General features: G+C 42.1%; 8 protein-coding genes across 9 annotated transcripts; 4 read left to right on the top strand and 4 right to left on the bottom strand.

The window, feature by feature from the left end:
* Positions 1-45: 45 nt before the first annotated feature.
* On the bottom strand, positions 46-1,094 carry LOC110842711 (40S ribosomal protein S24). 2 transcript variants are annotated; one of them, XM_035848394.1, is made up of 5 exons: positions 953-1,094; positions 613-891; positions 410-526; positions 308-336; positions 50-146 (listed from the first exon to the last, which is right to left on the bottom strand). In XM_035848394.1, exons 1-4 carry the CDS (start codon positions 1,037-1,039, stop codon positions 325-327), a joined length of 495 nt encoding a protein of 164 aa, XP_035704287.1. In that variant the 5' UTR covers positions 1,040-1,094; the 3' UTR covers positions 50-146; positions 308-324. The 2 variants fall into 2 exon arrangements, with proteins under 2 accessions (XP_021944191.1, XP_035704287.1); XM_022088499.2 differs by lacking the exon at positions 308-336 and having other exon boundaries at positions 46-146.
* A 94-nt stretch (positions 1,095-1,188) lies between these two features.
* Positions 1,189-2,016, bottom strand: LOC110844287 (translocon-associated protein subunit delta). Its single transcript, XM_022090457.2, has 3 exons — positions 1,862-2,016; positions 1,552-1,769; positions 1,189-1,457 (listed from the first exon to the last, which is right to left on the bottom strand). Exons 1-3 carry the CDS (start codon positions 1,902-1,904, stop codon positions 1,236-1,238), a joined length of 483 nt encoding a protein of 160 aa, XP_021946149.1. The 5' UTR covers positions 1,905-2,016; the 3' UTR covers positions 1,189-1,235.
* A 104-nt stretch (positions 2,017-2,120) lies between these two features.
* Positions 2,121-3,706, top strand: LOC110843107 (alpha-soluble NSF attachment protein). The gene is made up of 5 exons (XM_022089034.2): positions 2,121-2,358; positions 2,423-2,619; positions 2,722-2,984; positions 3,059-3,232; positions 3,321-3,706. Exons 1-5 carry the CDS (start codon positions 2,267-2,269, stop codon positions 3,468-3,470), a joined length of 876 nt encoding a protein of 291 aa, XP_021944726.1. The 5' UTR covers positions 2,121-2,266; the 3' UTR covers positions 3,471-3,706.
* Positions 3,474-4,879, bottom strand: LOC110843106. The gene is made up of 4 exons (XM_022089031.2): positions 4,585-4,879; positions 4,375-4,521; positions 3,876-4,304; positions 3,474-3,808 (listed from the first exon to the last, which is right to left on the bottom strand). The coding sequence occupies exons 1-4, from the start codon at positions 4,672-4,674 to the stop codon at positions 3,575-3,577; spliced, it is 900 nt and encodes a 299-aa protein (XP_021944723.1). The 5' UTR covers positions 4,675-4,879; the 3' UTR covers positions 3,474-3,574.
* A 149-nt stretch (positions 4,880-5,028) lies between these two features.
* LOC110843760 (ubiquitin-conjugating enzyme E2-17 kDa) lies at positions 5,029-6,111 on the top strand. The gene is made up of 6 exons (XM_022089791.2): positions 5,029-5,213; positions 5,287-5,350; positions 5,416-5,447; positions 5,526-5,709; positions 5,811-5,925; positions 5,994-6,111. Exons 1-6 carry the CDS (start codon positions 5,190-5,192, stop codon positions 6,016-6,018), a joined length of 444 nt encoding a protein of 147 aa, XP_021945483.1. The 5' UTR covers positions 5,029-5,189; the 3' UTR covers positions 6,019-6,111.
* Positions 6,042-9,775, bottom strand: LOC110842752 (serine protease 27). The gene is made up of 10 exons (XM_035848393.1): positions 9,327-9,775; positions 9,223-9,265; positions 9,131-9,165; positions 8,959-9,054; positions 8,444-8,726; positions 7,911-8,063; positions 7,387-7,603; positions 7,080-7,263; positions 6,763-6,898; positions 6,042-6,704 (listed from the first exon to the last, which is right to left on the bottom strand). Exons 1-10 carry the CDS (start codon positions 9,429-9,431, stop codon positions 6,526-6,528), a joined length of 1,431 nt encoding a protein of 476 aa, XP_035704286.1. The 5' UTR covers positions 9,432-9,775; the 3' UTR covers positions 6,042-6,525.
* A 100-nt stretch (positions 9,776-9,875) lies between these two features.
* On the top strand, positions 9,876-10,500 carry LOC110845145. Its single transcript, XM_022091508.2, has 3 exons — positions 9,876-10,035; positions 10,102-10,213; positions 10,274-10,500. The coding sequence occupies exons 1-3, from the start codon at positions 9,964-9,966 to the stop codon at positions 10,390-10,392; spliced, it is 303 nt and encodes a 100-aa protein (XP_021947200.1). The 5' UTR covers positions 9,876-9,963; the 3' UTR covers positions 10,393-10,500.
* Positions 10,501-10,839: 339 nt separating this feature from the next.
* LOC110842749 (mucin-2-like) lies at positions 10,840-15,897 on the top strand. The gene is made up of 2 exons (XM_022088552.2): positions 10,840-12,319; positions 12,596-15,897. Exons 1-2 carry the CDS (start codon positions 10,961-10,963, stop codon positions 15,809-15,811), a joined length of 4,575 nt encoding a protein of 1,524 aa, XP_021944244.2. The 5' UTR covers positions 10,840-10,960; the 3' UTR covers positions 15,812-15,897.
* Positions 15,898-16,109: the final 212 nt, after the last annotated feature.

Below are 16,109 nucleotides of genomic sequence, written 5' to 3'. Positions count from 1 at the left end.
TCATCTATGTTGCTATGCTAATAATTTTTTTTGTTGCCATGGTTATGGATTTTTTTAGAGATTTTTTTTTATTTCCTTTAAATAACAAAAAAGAAATTTTTATTATATAAACAGCCGGCGCGGTCTTCTGATGGTCATCTCGGTTACTATGGAAATGAGAAAATTTAAATTAGTAAAATCACCATGGAAACGGATTTTTTTGTAGTTAATTTAAAACCAAAAAGACTATTAAAAAATTGTTAGTTTTTAGAAACCAAAACTCGTTGCTATGGAAACACACTAAATTTTTGAATCCGAAAATAAATACCTCCAATATATAACCCTTCACTTTCTCGGCTATTATATCATAAATTATTTCATCATAAAATAATCTCCATGGAAACAGTGAATAAAAAAATTTAAAAAATACCTTCTTCGCGGCCGCCGCGCCCACTTTGGTCTTTTTCGTGCCGCGGACCTTCTTCATCCTGTTTTTCTTCTCCTTGCGCTGCTTTCGGGTCGTCTTTCCGCGCTCGTAAAGGCCGTGCTATGGATACACATTTTTTATTATTAGTTGCCATGACAACCGAATTTAATCACCATGACGACCAAAATATAAAATAAAATCCTCACCCTCTGCAGTCGATATTTCGGCTCAAATTTTTTCGCCAAATCCAGCGAATCATAAATCAGCGCAAACCCGGAACTCCTCCCCCCTCCAAAAGCCGTCTTAAATCCAAAGCAGAAAACCACGTCGTTCGTCGTCTTGTACAATTTCGCTAGTTTTTCGCGGATTTCCGTTTTGGGTAAGGAAGCGCGACCGGGGTGGAGGACGTCCACGATCATTTGTCGCCTTGACAACAATCGGTTCGTCATGAATTTACGGGTGCGGATGGTGGCCGTCCCTTCCGACTGTGGGATTATTTTTAATTATTATGTTGCCATGGTTACTGTATAAATTTAAGAGACTTACCATTTTGAATTTATTTAATAGTTTCCAAGGAGATTTTATGAGAAGTGTGTCGGATGAGTGGATTTGAGTGAGTGAGAGAGTCGGCATGGATGTGGGTTTGTGCAGTGGCGCGGGGCTGGGGTGGTGTGAGACAACGTTGCCATGGTGATTTTTTAATTATTTTTGCATGGTGATTATTATGATTTCCATTTCCATGACAACAATTTTTAAAAATAAAACCACATAACAACGAAAAATTACCATAACAACAATTTTATTTATTTCTCAAATAACCATGACAACACTAACTCAACAACTTGCCCTTCCCCGAAATAGCAGCGTAACCGACCAAAACCCCCAAAATCGCAGCTAAATGTTCGGAATTCAACCAGGGTCCAGACCACGCTCCGGGATGGTTCAAAACCACGGTTGCCAAGGCGACGGCCGGTTGCTTTTTCTTTATTTGGCTCAGCCCTTCGTCCGAGTGGATCGAAAACGTGTGGTCACCTTTCGTTTGGGTTGAGACCTTTTTTGAGAGAGAAGTGGAATTTAGTTGCCATGGAAATTTAAATAAATGGTAACCATGGAAACAAAAAATCACTGTTGCCATGGAAATATACCTCCTTAACGATGGAGATCTGATAGGACCCATCGGCCCCGATCCCCAAGGGAACCACGACCCCAGTCGAGTCCTCCACGGCGTAGACATTTTTCCCAGCCAAACTCGGTTGGCATGACAACTGGAAATTGGAAATGTAGGCGATCGAGGTGAGGACGGAGGCGTCACGGGTCGTGTAGGAGGTCGGGCTGGTTAATTTGCAGGTCGTTGCCGTGGTTACTAAATTTATAAATATTTTTTAAGTAAATTGGTTGCCTTGGTTACTAAATTAAATTAAATCCGTTGCCATGGAAACAAAAATAATAAATTACCAGAAACAACCCCCAGTAAAACCAAGGTAACTAATGGAGACATATTTAATTTTTAGGTTTTAATCGGCCGGTTGCCAAGAGTGAACTGAAGAAAAACTGCAAAATACACACAAAAATCTCCCGTAGTCGTGGTGATGAGTTGGCACTGTGTTTTCCTCACCCGGGGTAAACTGAGATTTCTATTGAGATTTCTATAGAAACAGAGTCTCACCTCGCCCCACGTGACTCAAAATATCGATCTGTGTCACACACCCTCAAAAAAGGATAATAAATTTCGCAGTTGTATAGAGAATTTCGCTCTGGCCCTGAATTTATTTCTCTCGTATAAAAAAATTAATTGGCACCCTGGTAACCATAGCAACTAATAAATAGTAACCATAGCAACCACATTCCAATAGCAACACCATGTCCGACGCGGAGAAGAAAGCCCTTGAACTGATGGCGGAGGCGGAGAAGAAATTGGGGGGAGGAAAGTCGTTTTTAGGGGGGTTGTTTGGGTATTTATTTAATTATTTATTTAGTTTCCATGGCAACCATAAATAAATAAAATATAATTTGCAGATCCAGCGACAAGACCTCGGACGCGATCGAGTGTTACCAGCGCGCCGCGAACATGTTTAAAATGGCGAAAAAGTGGGGTTCCGCGGGGGAGGCGTTCTCTAAATCAGCGGAATTGCACTTGAAAAATGGCTCGAAACATGACGCCGCGACGAATTGGGTGGATGCCGCGACGTGTTACAAGAAAACGGACACGAAGGGTAACCATGGCAACTATTTTATTTATTTTATATATTTCCATGACAACAATTATATTAATATTAATCACCATGACAACTAACGCCAATTTATTTCCCTTGTAGAAGCCGTGACCTGCCTGAACCACTCTATCGATTTATACCAAGAAATGGGTCGCTTTTCCATAGCAGCCAAGCATAATCAAACGATCGCGGAAATATTGGAGTCCGACGGGGACCTCGCGCAATCCATAATTTATTTCGAAAAGGCCGCGGACATGTTCAAGGGCGAGGAGAGCAACGCGGCCGCGAACAAGGCGCTCTTGAAGGTCGCCGCGCATGCGGGCTTGATGGAGGATTATACTAAAGCGACGAGGGTTTATGAGGAGGTGCGTAGTTACTGTTTTTTATTTGTTTGATTTTGGTTGCCATGGAAACTGAATTAAAAAATTATAATAAATAGATAGCAGCCTCCTCCCTGGAGTCCTCCCTCTTGAAATACTCGGCAAAGGAGTATTTCTTCCGAGCGTCGATTTGTCACCTTTGCGTGGATGTTCTGAACGCGAAACAGGCGCTGGATCGCTATGCCGACATGTATCCCGCGTTTCAGGACACCAGGGAGTTTAAGTTTGTGAGGGTGAGTGTTGCTATGGAAATATTTAATTGGTAACCATGGAAACTAAAAAAAATAGTAACCATGACAACAAAAAATCTCCTATCCATAGTCCCTCACCAACGCGCTGGAGGAAGAAGATATCGACACGTTCACCGAGACGGTGCAGGAATTCGACTCCATCTCCCGTCTCGAGCAGTGGTACACCACTTTGCTCCTCCGAATCAAGAAAACCATGAACAACGACGGGGAGTTGTGCTAAAAATTTTATCGTTTCCATAGCAACCGTGTGCTTTTTTTTATTTTATTATTTTAAAAAACGTTATTGGCGCAAGAAAAAATATATCAAAATAAAAACTATAGCAACTAATTAAACCACTGTCCCCATAGAAACCGTGTCGAATTTGTTGTTGTTGAGGAGGGGGCGTGGTTATTTGTGATTTGTGATTTTTTCTTAATTCTCGCTATAGGAACTGGAATTAAAGATTTTTGCGTTGATGATAAGGAGGTCAGACTTTTTATTGGGGGTGGGGGTGGGGCGGGGTGAGGTGGTGGGGGTGTGGTTTTTTGTGGGTGGGGTGGTGGGGGTGGTTCCATTGACTGGAAATTAAAAAATTATGAAATTAGTAACCATGGCAACGTAAAAAAATAGTAACCATGACATTACCTCCACCTTCGCATGACAAAAGAGCAACTGCCTCTTCAGCTCCCCCAAATCATCACAGTTCAAAATGGCCTTAACCACGGCCCTGTCCACCTTTTGAAACTTGGAAAAATCGAAATTCCCATTGCCCACGACGTTGTCAAGGTAACCGAGTGGGAGTGGCTGGCGACGGGTGGGCGGGGTTTTCAGACACGTGATCCTGTCCTGGATCTGACTTAGCAACGAGTACAATTCGTCGCCATGGGTGGAGGAGGACTTTGAGGAGGATTTTGTAGAAAAGAGACCGGAATCGAGGGGAGGGTGGGGGTGGGATAAATGTGGGTGTGGTTTTAGGGGGTGGGAGGAGGAAGAGTGGGGGAAGGGGTGGAATAATTGTGGGTGTGGGGGTGGGGGGTGTGGCTTTTTTAATGTGCGGACTTCCGAGCGGAGCGTCTGTTGTTATGGAAATATTTATTTTGGTTGTCATGACAACAAATAAATAAATTATATAACCTAAATTCACCTTCAAAGCAATCAACGTTTTGGCATGTTGATGGATTAAAATTTGGATAAATTCCATGGGCAGAAATGTCGATGAACTTCCTCCGCTCCCGGTTGCCATGGAGTTTTGATGGAAATTCGGATTAATCGCCTGGTGACAGATTGGTTGCTATGGAAATAAATTTATTTAATTAAATTATAAATTGGTGATTAAATAAATAGTAAAACGGACCATGACCTCCTCCTGCTCATTGTCGCACCAAATGTCCAAATCGCTCTTTAAATTACTGCTATTTTTACAGCAATCGCACGTTTTTAACATTTTTACTAATTCAGTTTTATATTAAAATCTAGGTTAAATTTGACTCTCTAAAAATTATTTTACCTAGAAACGGATGTAGCAAAGTGGTGAAACTTAATTTGTTTAATTTATTTTTTTAAATAAATAAATCACCATGGTGATTTTTCAATTTCCATAAAAAACCTTAAAAAAATCATTCCCCAAGGGCCACCCCCACCTTTTTCCAAACCATAAAACCACTCCGGACAGACAAACATCCCATCCCATAAAGTGTCCCCATCCCCACCTCACCGCCACCTGCCCACCAATTTCTCCAAAATCCACTCCTCACCCCCGGCAGATGCCACCCACGATCCTAACCCAAATCACCCTCACTCACATCACAGACACACACACAGAGTTTGCAAAGGACGGAAAATAATCTAAGATCCACACGATTTTAACCTAAAAAATTAATCCTAATTTTAAAAAGTGGGTGCAACTCGTGTCTCTGTCCAACGGAAACAGTGGGCGTAACAAAAGAGTTTTAAAACAAAATGGCGCTTAAGCGGATCAATAAGGTCTGAAAATACTAAATTTCAATAAAATAAAACCATGGCAACTTGAAAATAAATTTTAATTCTAAAATCCAAGGAACTGCAAGACCTCGGCCGCGACCCCCCCGCTCAGTGCTCCGCCGGACCCGTGGGAGATGATTGTAAATCTATTTTTATTATTCAATTGGTTGCCATGGTGATAAAATTTAATAAAATAATTTTACAGTATTCCACTGGCAAGCAACAATCATGGGACCCGTAAGTTTTCACTTTTTTTTTTATTAATTCTTAATTTATCGCCATGGCAACCAAAATAAAAAAAATAACTTCGCCCAGCCCGACTCCCCGTACCAAGGCGGGGTATTTTTCTTGTCGATCCACTTTCCGACGGACTACCCCTTCAAACCGCCCAAGGTTTCCTTCACGACGCGAATCTACCACCCAAACATCAACTCGAACGGAAGCATCTGCCTCGACATCCTGAGGTCACAGTGGAGCCCCGCGCTCACCATTAGCAAAGGTTTGTGTTTCCATGGCAACGGTTTTAATTTATTTTCTATGGTTACCATTTTTTAATTGTTTCCATGACAACTAATACTAATTTAAAAACTGTTTCCATAGTCCTCTTGTCAATCTGCTCTTTACTGTGCGATCCGAACCCTGACGACCCATTGGTCCCGGAAATCGCGCGAATATACAAAACCGACCGCGATAAGTATAACGAATTGGCTCGAGAGTGAGTTTAGAACCTTTTGATAAGTGATTTTCGAACGTTTTTCTTTAAATAAAATTATGTTTCCATAGGTGGACCCGAAAGTACGCAATGTGAAGATTTAATTTGTCCGCTTTTAAAAAGAAGAAGAGAAAGAAGAACGTGTCTGGTTGTCATGGTGATTTTGAGTATATATAACAAAATTCTTTTCAAAAAATATGTCGTCGTGTGTGTATAATTCGGTTGTCATGGAAATTTTGTGGTTTTTTTTATTAAAAAAATTTAAATTGAAATAAAAAAAATGATTTTTTGTGTATTATATATTTTTTATCCTATGTTATGATTTTGTTGTCATGGTTATTTAGTAGGGTAATTTTTGGGAATTTGTTTAGTTGATAGGGTAGATTTTTATGTGTTTTTTTTGGCAATTTTAGTGCTAATTTTTTGGCACGTGCCAATTTTTGTGCTAAATAGTGTGCAAATTTTTAGCACGCCAATTTCCGTGCCATTTTCTCTGCCAATTTAAATGCTAATTTTTTGGCATGCCAAATTTGTGCCAATTCCATGCCAAAAATTCACACACCCTCACAAAATTCCACAAAATACAAAACACTTTATTCCCAACTACTCCGGAACATCGCACCACACGGCCCCATTCCTATTCGCCGTGTGCCTCAGCCACTGCCCGGACTCTGTCGTCCTGAAGTAAACCCCAGGATTCGCCTCCTTGGCGCACCCATCCCCCCAGCTCACGGAGCCGATCTGGTACCAAACCTTGTCCTTGTCCTCCATCACCAATGGACCTACAAAATTACTCGCCTTAGAAAAAATTACAAAAAAAATAAAACCTTAGGTGCGCACCTCCCGAGTCCCCCGCGCAGGAGTCCTTCCCGCCTTCCTTGAAACCGCCGCAGAGCATGCGCCGGTTCACGCGGTGCGCGTACAGGGATTTGCATTCCGAGGGGAGGAACACGTTCACAACGAGTTTTTGGAGGATCTATGAGGATTTTTTTTAAGGGAATTTTTATTAAGTCCGGTTTGTGGGTAGTGTTTTTCGGAATTTTTTTTATGGGGGGCCGATTCATAAATTACGCGAGGCTAAAAAATGAGGTCCCATGCGAGAAACGCTCAATTTTCACGCTCCATAATTTATGAACGGCCCCCTAGAAAAAACCTACCGTTGGGGTCCCCTCTTTTTCCAAGCCCTGCAGCCCCCATCCCGCGATCGTGGCGTGTCTTTTGCCAAAGGTTCGCATGTAGCTCAGCGGCAGCTCCGGCAGGCAAATCGGCCCCGCCTTTCCGATCGCCTTGAAATCGATGGGGCGGTCCAGAAGGATCGTCGCCACGTCGAAGTCGTTGGTTCTATGTGAGATTTATTTTTAGTGTTTCCATGGATATTAATTTTATTTTTTCCATGGAAATTTATTTATATTTCCATGGAAACAATTAAATAAATTTTCATCCCCATGGCAACAAAAAACTCACTCCGAAACGTAAAGAGGATGGACGAAGACCTCCTCTGCCGCGAACCTGCTCGACCCATTCGCCGCATCGATCCTCGCTAATTCCGCCAAATCCGTGTATTTCTTCGGGGGCGGTTTGACTTTGAGGACGCCCAAGTTCGGAGTCGAGTCGAGGATGTGGCCGTTCACGATTATCTCAATGTTTTTGATGTCCAGGAAACGGCCCTTGAAACAGTGGCCTAAGATAAATGACGTTGACTTAAGGGTTGTTTTTTTGGGGATTTTCGTGGCTAAAATTATTTTTATTGTAAATTTTCTAGCCTAAGATTAATTTTTTTTGTCTAAAAAATTAGAAAAAAATTGGTCTTAGGTGGGGAAATTTTTTCGTTAGGAATTAAAAAAAATTATCCGCAGTGAGATATATTTTTAATTCTCACGCCTAAGATTATTTTTTTCTAAATTTCATTAATTCTTTGCACAAAAAATCCACAAAAATTGGTCTTAGGTGGGGAAATTTTTTCTAAAAATCGCATAAAATCAACGCACCCGCCGTGAGAATAAATCGATCATTGATGATGCTCCCCCCGCAGAACGGCTGCCTCGTTCCGGCCTCCACCAAGGCGACCAGCCACGGAAACTCGTTCTTAATCGCGTCCTCCCCACCCACGATCCGGTTGTCGTTCGCCTTCATCCCGCAGCCTGAAAATAGTTTTAAGGCTCACCTAAGAAAAATTTTGACCTAAAGCCCGGTTTATAGTTTGATATTTTAGCGAAATTTTCGACATATTTTATCAAGGAATGTTTTAATAACTCGGGTTAGGAAACAATTTTTGGGATCTTAAGCTCGGTTTAAACTTTGCGATTTTAGAAACTTTCGATAGTACTATAAATTATCGCCACGGTTACGACGACCAAAAAAAACAAACCCCAAACGCGCCTTAAGAAAATTTTCACGGACCTAAAGCCCCGTTTACACTTCACAATTTCACTCCCTCCCAACAATCTCAAAAACAATAAAAAATTTACCACCGAAAAAAAACCCACCCCAAAACAAAGCTTGACAAAAAAAAAAAACTCACGACAATTGGCATTGACTTTCGGCTCCATTTTCTTCCCTAAAACCACGCCCCCTTTTTGCCCCCTCCGCCCGCAGACGACGTTACACTCCAAATTCACCGATTTGCTTCCATTTAACGTGACGTATAAATCTCGTAAATCGTTGGAAGCTTGGATTTGATTGGGTTTGTTATCACCACAGAAAGATTCGTAACCATAGACACCGTCCGTGATTGTCAAGGAAGAGGTCGCGCAGGGGACCGTGAACGTCGGGCAGGTGATGAGGGGCAGGCAGGGTTCCGTGCCCTAGGGGAATTAGGAATTTAATTTTGTTGCCATGGAAATTTAAATATTTTTTTTCGTTGGCATGGAAATTATTTTTTAGTTGCCATGGAAATTTTAGCATAGAAACTTAAATTGTTGCCATATATGATTAATAATTTCCATGGAAATTATCGTTTCCATATGAAACTTAAAGTAAGTCAAAAAATTCCCATGGAAACTAAAAAATCTATATAGTTTCCATAGAAACTCTCACCACGAAATTCCAAACACAGGTCGGGTCCTGCCTGTCCCCAATGGAAGAATTGGCCGTGAAGGTCACGGGGTGATGAAACGGCGACATGAACATTGTCTTAAATTTGCATAATTTTGCATAAATTTCACCCCCAAAATAAATTAAAAACGCCTCCAAATTAACTAATTTTCACCTCAATGCAATCCGTCTCCGTGACCAGCGTCGTATCTGCAAAAATAAATTTATATCCATGGTTTCCATGGCAACTGAAATTTACAAATTTACCTTTTAGAACCTTCTTCAATCGCACCGTGTGGTTGACGAGGGCCTGGAAAATTAATTTAATTTAGATTTTGTTTAAGTTTCCATGGAAACAAAAAAAAACTCACGTCCATCCCCACGATCTTGGCCCCACCCGTGATGGCATTTAAAACTCCAGCCCCAGATCCAACGGTTGCTATGGAAACTAAAATTAATAAAATAACAAAAACCATGGTGATTATTCCTAAAATATGGATCCTGGACTGAAAAATATTGTTTTATTCTTTTATTTACTACGTCATGGTTACGCAATTTTTTTTATTATGCTATTGTTTTTTTAATTGGCAGTTGTCATTTAGATTTAATTTTATGTTTGTGGGTTTTGTAATTGATTTTATTGTAATTGAATTTTTTTGAGAGGGTTTCCATGGGGGACTGGGGGGATTTTTTAAAATTTCCATGGAAACGCATGAAAATTTTTAAAAGAAAAAAAATAAACACTTTGGTTACTAATTGTCAAGGATGTTGCCTTATAATTTATGTCATTGTTGTCATGGCAACAAAATAAACATAATTAGTTGAGTAAACCTAAACTAATTACTATGCAAATATTAACGAAAAATTAGAGCAGAGGAAAATCTGGTATGAAATTTTTCTGCATAAAAAGCTTTGATTTCTGCATGAAATTTATAATTCATTTAAACTCAGTTTCCATAGAAACAAATAGCAAAAATTATTTAACACGTTTCCATAGAAACCCAAAAAATGTGTCGAATTTTGCTCCTCTCAATTTTCGCCATAATTTCAATTTCCGTCGGATTTTCAATCCATGACAACGTAAGTTTTTTTATAAATGAAAATTATATTCATGGAAATAAAACCCCGTTTCCATGGAAATTTTAGGACCTTGACACGGATTTGGAGCAAACGAAAATCGGGATTCCGACGGAAATGCTGCTCGAAGCGTTGGAATCGCAATTTAACAATCCGGCCGCGCAGGCGCAGGGAAGGGGAGGTAAAATGGCAATTTTTATAATTCTTGTTGCCATGACAACTAAAAAATTAATTTTTATAGCCAACTTCTTCAACCTCTCGGCGTATTTGAACACGAATCGACCGAACGGAACGGCGTTGACTTTCGTACCGCTGATTACGCTCATTTTGGGGAAGTTGAACTTGGGGACCGTTGGGTAGTGATTTCCATGGAAAATTATTATGGCGTTTCCATGGATTTATTTTATTCGGAAATTAATTTCCATGGTAATTTTAGGCATTTTATGAATAAATAAAATTGTGACGTCATTAATTTTTTTAATGACGTCATTTCTTTAATTATGACGTCATTTAATTGACATTTCATTTTCATGACAACAGCATTCTTAATAAAAAAAACTCTGTTTCCATGGCATTTCATCGTTTCCATAGCAACCAAAAATCCAAAACCACCCCCTCTTCATCCCCCTGAAAATTTACATAATCCCCACAACCCAAAAATTCTAGGCCAAAAGTCCAACCTCTGAAAAACCCGTCGCGCAAGTGAACTAATTTCCCTGCCGACCACAAAAAACTCGTTTTAATAACCATGACAACCATGAGAAAAACCGTTACTATGCACACCACCGTCGTCGTCGTGGTTACGAAAATTTTCATTCACTTCTCGCATCACTTCTCGTATCGTATTTTGTGCAAAAATTTTTTGGGTCAATTTTTTGACATGTCATAGAAACACAAATATTTAACACACTTTTAATTTTTGGTCTCCATGGTAACCAAAATGAATTTTATTTCATTAATTTCCATGGTGATTTTAATAACTTGCATAAATAGGATAAATTCCATACAAAATGAGCATTTCCCAGTGTATAAAAGTGAATTAAATTCAAGTGGTAACCATGGTGACGACGGGTTTAAACCGATTTTTACCCAGCAACAGTTCGAACCTAGTCAGGGTTACGAGAAGCATTTTGTGGGAAATCAAGAAGTTGCCATGGCAACCACGGGAGATAAGGTTGTCAAGAGGAAGAAGATTAAGAAGATTAAAAATAATAATGCCACGACTGTGAGTTCGTTTCCATCGCAACCGCAACAGCAGCAACAGTTTTTGGTGCCCATGAGACCGCCCCCAGGGGGGCAACAGGGACCGGAAAAAGTGGGGGCCCTGAAAAAATTGGCTGGATTATTTCGGAGGAGACCACAGCAGCAACCGCAACAATGGAATCAGTTTCCAGGGCAACAATTTTTAGTTCCCAGTGGAAGTGCGAGCATTGGGAATTTTGTGGCGCCCCCAGTGCAGCAACCACAACAGCAGCAACAGCAACCCCAAGGGGGTCAGCAGCAACAACAGCAACAACCATGGCGCCCGCAACCATACCAACCATTATTTCCACAACCGAATAATTTCCAACATCAATTTCCACAGCAACAGCAATTTCCCAGACCAAGACCTCCGTTTCCACAACAACAGCAACAGCAATTTCCAGGGCAACCACAAAATGCGGTGCCTCAACAACAACAACCACAGCAGTTTCCGCAGCAGCAACAATTTGCAGGACAACCGCAGCAGCAACAACCGTTTCCAGGACAACCACAAAATCCATCATCACCACAACAACAACAGCAACAAAATGCGTTTCCAGGACAACAACCACAGCAACAACAACAACAATTTCCCGGACAACAACAAATGCCTCTCTTATCAAAACTCAAAAAAACCTACGTAACTACGTTCCACAATTTATTTGGTCACCATGGCAACCGCCAACGCCCCCCTCAACAACAACCCCCTGCCCCCCAACTCTACATGCAAAACCCGAACTGGTCCGCATTTAACCAAACTACGTTTCCACAGCAACCGCAACAATTTCCAACTCCTTCGCAACAACAGGAACCCCGCCGGCGGAGGATAAAACTAAGGAAACCGAATCCGGAATTAGTTGGACGCCCGCGGATGGACGGTGACGAACAGGAGTTGGATTTGAGCGGCGGCGGGGGTCACGTGACGACGGGGGAGGGGACGAGCGATGGTAACCATGGAGACAGGAAAAAAAGATCCTCGAATAATTCTGGGTATCGGATGCCGGGATTGTTCGGGATGGAAAAGGGGGCTTTCTATGCGGAGAAGGTATGTAGGTTGGCATGGAAAGTAATTTTTTTTAGAAATTGTTGCCATGGAAATAAAAAAAATTCCATGGAATTAGTAAAAAATTCTATTTCCATGGAAATAAAAAAAAATTGTTTCCATGAAAAATTCTATTCCCATGGAAATAAACAAATTGTTTCCATGGGAATAAAAACAAATGTTACCATGAAAAAAAATGTTACCATGAAAAAAAATGTTACCATGGAAATAAAAAAAAAATGTTACCATGGAAACTAATTCCCTAAAAAAATTCCACAGGACCCCACCACGGGCGACGTCACCTTCTCAACAACCACACCCCCCTCCGTCTCGATAATCTCTTCCTACACGTCCCTAAAAAACCAAGGGGGCTCAATTTACAAGCGAAATTCCACCTACAACATAAACTCCAAACTAAAAAACAAGCGTCCAACATTTTACAAATTCAACAAGGTAACCATGGCACCCCCGAAATTACCAAGTTTTTACTCCACCAAATCTCCAAATGAGGAAACGGTTGTCATGACAACGACGGAACTAACGCCAAAAGTTTATTTCGATCCGAGCGTGGGGATTGTCAAGGCGGGATCCATGGAGATTAAGCCTGTTTCCATGGAGATTATTAAACCGGTTTCCATGGAAACGACGGTGAGGACGCCGGAGAAGGTTCAGGAGAGCAAGGAATCCAGTGTTTCCGTGAGTGTTTCGAGCAGTTCGAGCAGTTCGAGTTCGAGAACGAGCAGTGAAGTTAAAGTGGTGGAAAAGAAAAAACCCATTTTTTTCAAGGGTTCGAGTTCCAAGGAGGTTTTTAGCAGGGAGGAAATTAAGGAGGTTACCAAGGTTACCAGGAGACCAATTATTTTTAGGACCACGACCACGACTACCGAGGCGACCACAACGACCACACCCACCACGACCACAACGACCGAAGCGACCACAACTCCTTCTACCACGACGACCACAACTACCACGACCACACCCCCTCCTCCGACGACCGAAATTACCACGACCACGACTACAAAAACCTACGACCCCTATTTACCATACGAACTATTGCATGCCATGAAAAATGAGGAAAATTCCATGGAAACGGTGAAAAAATCATCGGTAAACGTGTTCTTGGATAAAGTGGAGAGTTTGGAGGTTACCGAGACCACGCCCCCTTCGACGACCACGACGACCACGGTGACCACACCCCCTCCGACCACACCCATAATTTCCATCACGAATCCACCACCACCCCCACAACCGACCACACCTCCTCCCCCCACCCCGGCCTCCTCTGAAGAAGACCTCGAAGATTATTACTATGACAACGGAAATTATTTCTATAATTACCTCCACCCCTCGCTCCCCGTCCCCCCGAATAAAATCACCATGGCAACCAACTCCTCAACCACACCCACCGACAACGAGGCCGTGGAAAGCATAAATAATTCCTCCCGACCATTGAGCAATTTTTACCGGCCGATGGTTCCACCCGGACCGATGCCGATGCATTTTCGACCACACCCACCGCCACACCCACATCCCCCGAGGGGACCACCCCCACCCGGGTTTTTTAACAGGAATAAACCGGAATTGTTCAGGAGGCCGCCACCACCGGTGATTATGAGTTACACCCCTTTGCAGCCTGGACAACAAGAAATAAGTAATGGGAACATTGATGGGTGGGTGGGGGAGGTGGACGTTTTGGGGTCTACCATAGAGACGACCACAACGACCACACCCGTTACCGTGGTTACCACGACCACAACGACGACCACGCCGGTAACAACTCCGGTAATGACGACCAAGAGAGTTAAGAGCACGACCACGGCTGCTACCACCACGACGACCACGACGCCTACCACTACCACTACCAGGAGAACGACCACGACCACACCCACAACTACCACGACGACCACCCCCACAACTACCACAACAACAACAACGACCACACCCCCACCCGAATACATATACGAATACGTCGAAGAAATCGTCACGGAAATCCCGGTCCCACAAAAAGAAGCCGATTTCCTCGTTTCCAACGAAATTACCGAGAATCACCATGGCATTTCTCCTAGCAACCAAAATAACAATTTCCATGGAAACCAAATTAATATTCCTAGCAACCAAAATAATCACTATGGCAACCAAAACCCTCAAAATCTCCAATTCCTCCCAGTTCAACCTTTTCATCACCCACCTCCACCCCCACCGGGATTTATCCACCCCCCACAGTTTCAGGCGCCACACCCACCGGCGCACCCACCGGCACACCCACAACCACCCCCACAATCCCCACCCCCAGAATACGAGTACGAGTACGTTGACGACCCCATCATCACCAACGCAACCACACCCCCTTCACCCCCACCACCCCCCACCCCACCCACCGACCAAATTGGCAACATAATAAAATCCACAATGCTCGTTTCCATGGATTTGGACAAAAATAATCCCGAAAATAATCCGAAAAGTGAAATTTCCACGGTGATGATGCCCCCACCACCAGCTCCGTTGCCTGGTTACGGAAGATTTGGTAACCATGGCAACAATATTTCCCCGCATAGCAACCAAAAACCACCACAACAACCAAACCCTGCGCTAAATTTCCTCCAGAATTTATTCAACAAAAAACCACACCCCCCGGCACACCCCCCACAACAACCGCAAATGTCCATGTCACAACAAATCCAAAAATTCATTCGGCCCAATTTCCTTGGAAACCAACCCCAAATTGACACACTTTTCCATAGAAACGGGACTTTTCTCGACACACCCATGGTTACACCCCCTCATTCAACCACACCCACTGCCACACCCACCACAGAACCACCCCCACCCACAGAACTCGACTCTGACGAAGTGATCTACGTAACCCAAGACGAACTCGAAAAACTCAAAGCCAGCGGAAAACTGGACGAAAACGAGTTTGAAATCGTTGCCATGGAAACGCCGGAAAAGAAAAAAGCCATGGAAACCGAAAAAAAGAAAATCGTCAAGGAAACGAAAAAGCCCACAATCGGCTCCTCTGAAGAATATTATTACGACGAAGATGAAGAAGTCGTTTCCATGGCAACCAGTCCCACAACCATAGCAACCACACCCATCGTAGTAACCATGGCAACCATCCCCACGGTCCCATTTACCTACAAAGATTTATCAATATCTAAGCAACCAATTATTTCAGCAAACACGATCCGACCCGGGTTTTACGAGTATGACCCTCCACAACAACAACCGTCGTTACCAACGTCGCAATATTTCCATGGCAACGATAAATCTGAATTTTCACAAAAAATCGAGTATGGCAATTTCCAGCCGATAATTTCGGAAAATTTAAATAACGACTTTGTCAGTTACCATGCCGACCATAGTAAAAAATTGGGGGCGTCAGTTAATCGTCGCCTTGACTACGACGACGGGATCGAACTGGTCACGGCGGGACCGAAGAAAGAAGAACTCGAAATTAGAGATGTGGTTGTCAAGGGGAGTTTCAATTCGGGTTGATTTTTTTGAGTTTTTTGTAATTTATTGTAATTTTTATATGGGCATTTATTTAATAAATTATTTTTTATATCCATGACAACTTAAAAGTAATAATTTTCATGGCGACTTAAAAATTTTATTATTTGCATAGCAACTAAAAAAAATATTTCCATGGCGACTACAAAAAATTAATTTCCATAGCAAAATAAATTTCCATGGCAACTTAAAAAAATTTTATGTATTTCCATGACAACTTTCAGTTTTATTATTTTCATGACGACCTAAAAAACATTTCCATGGCAATTAAAAATTGTATTAT

Source organism: Folsomia candida, unplaced genomic scaffold, assembly GCF_002217175.1.
Source record: "Folsomia candida strain VU population unplaced genomic scaffold, ASM221717v1 Fcan01_Sc002, whole genome shotgun sequence".
In the NCBI taxonomy this organism is placed as follows: domain Eukaryota; kingdom Metazoa; phylum Arthropoda; class Collembola; order Entomobryomorpha; family Isotomidae; genus Folsomia; species Folsomia candida.
This window is presented reverse-complemented; position numbering and strand designations above follow the sequence as displayed.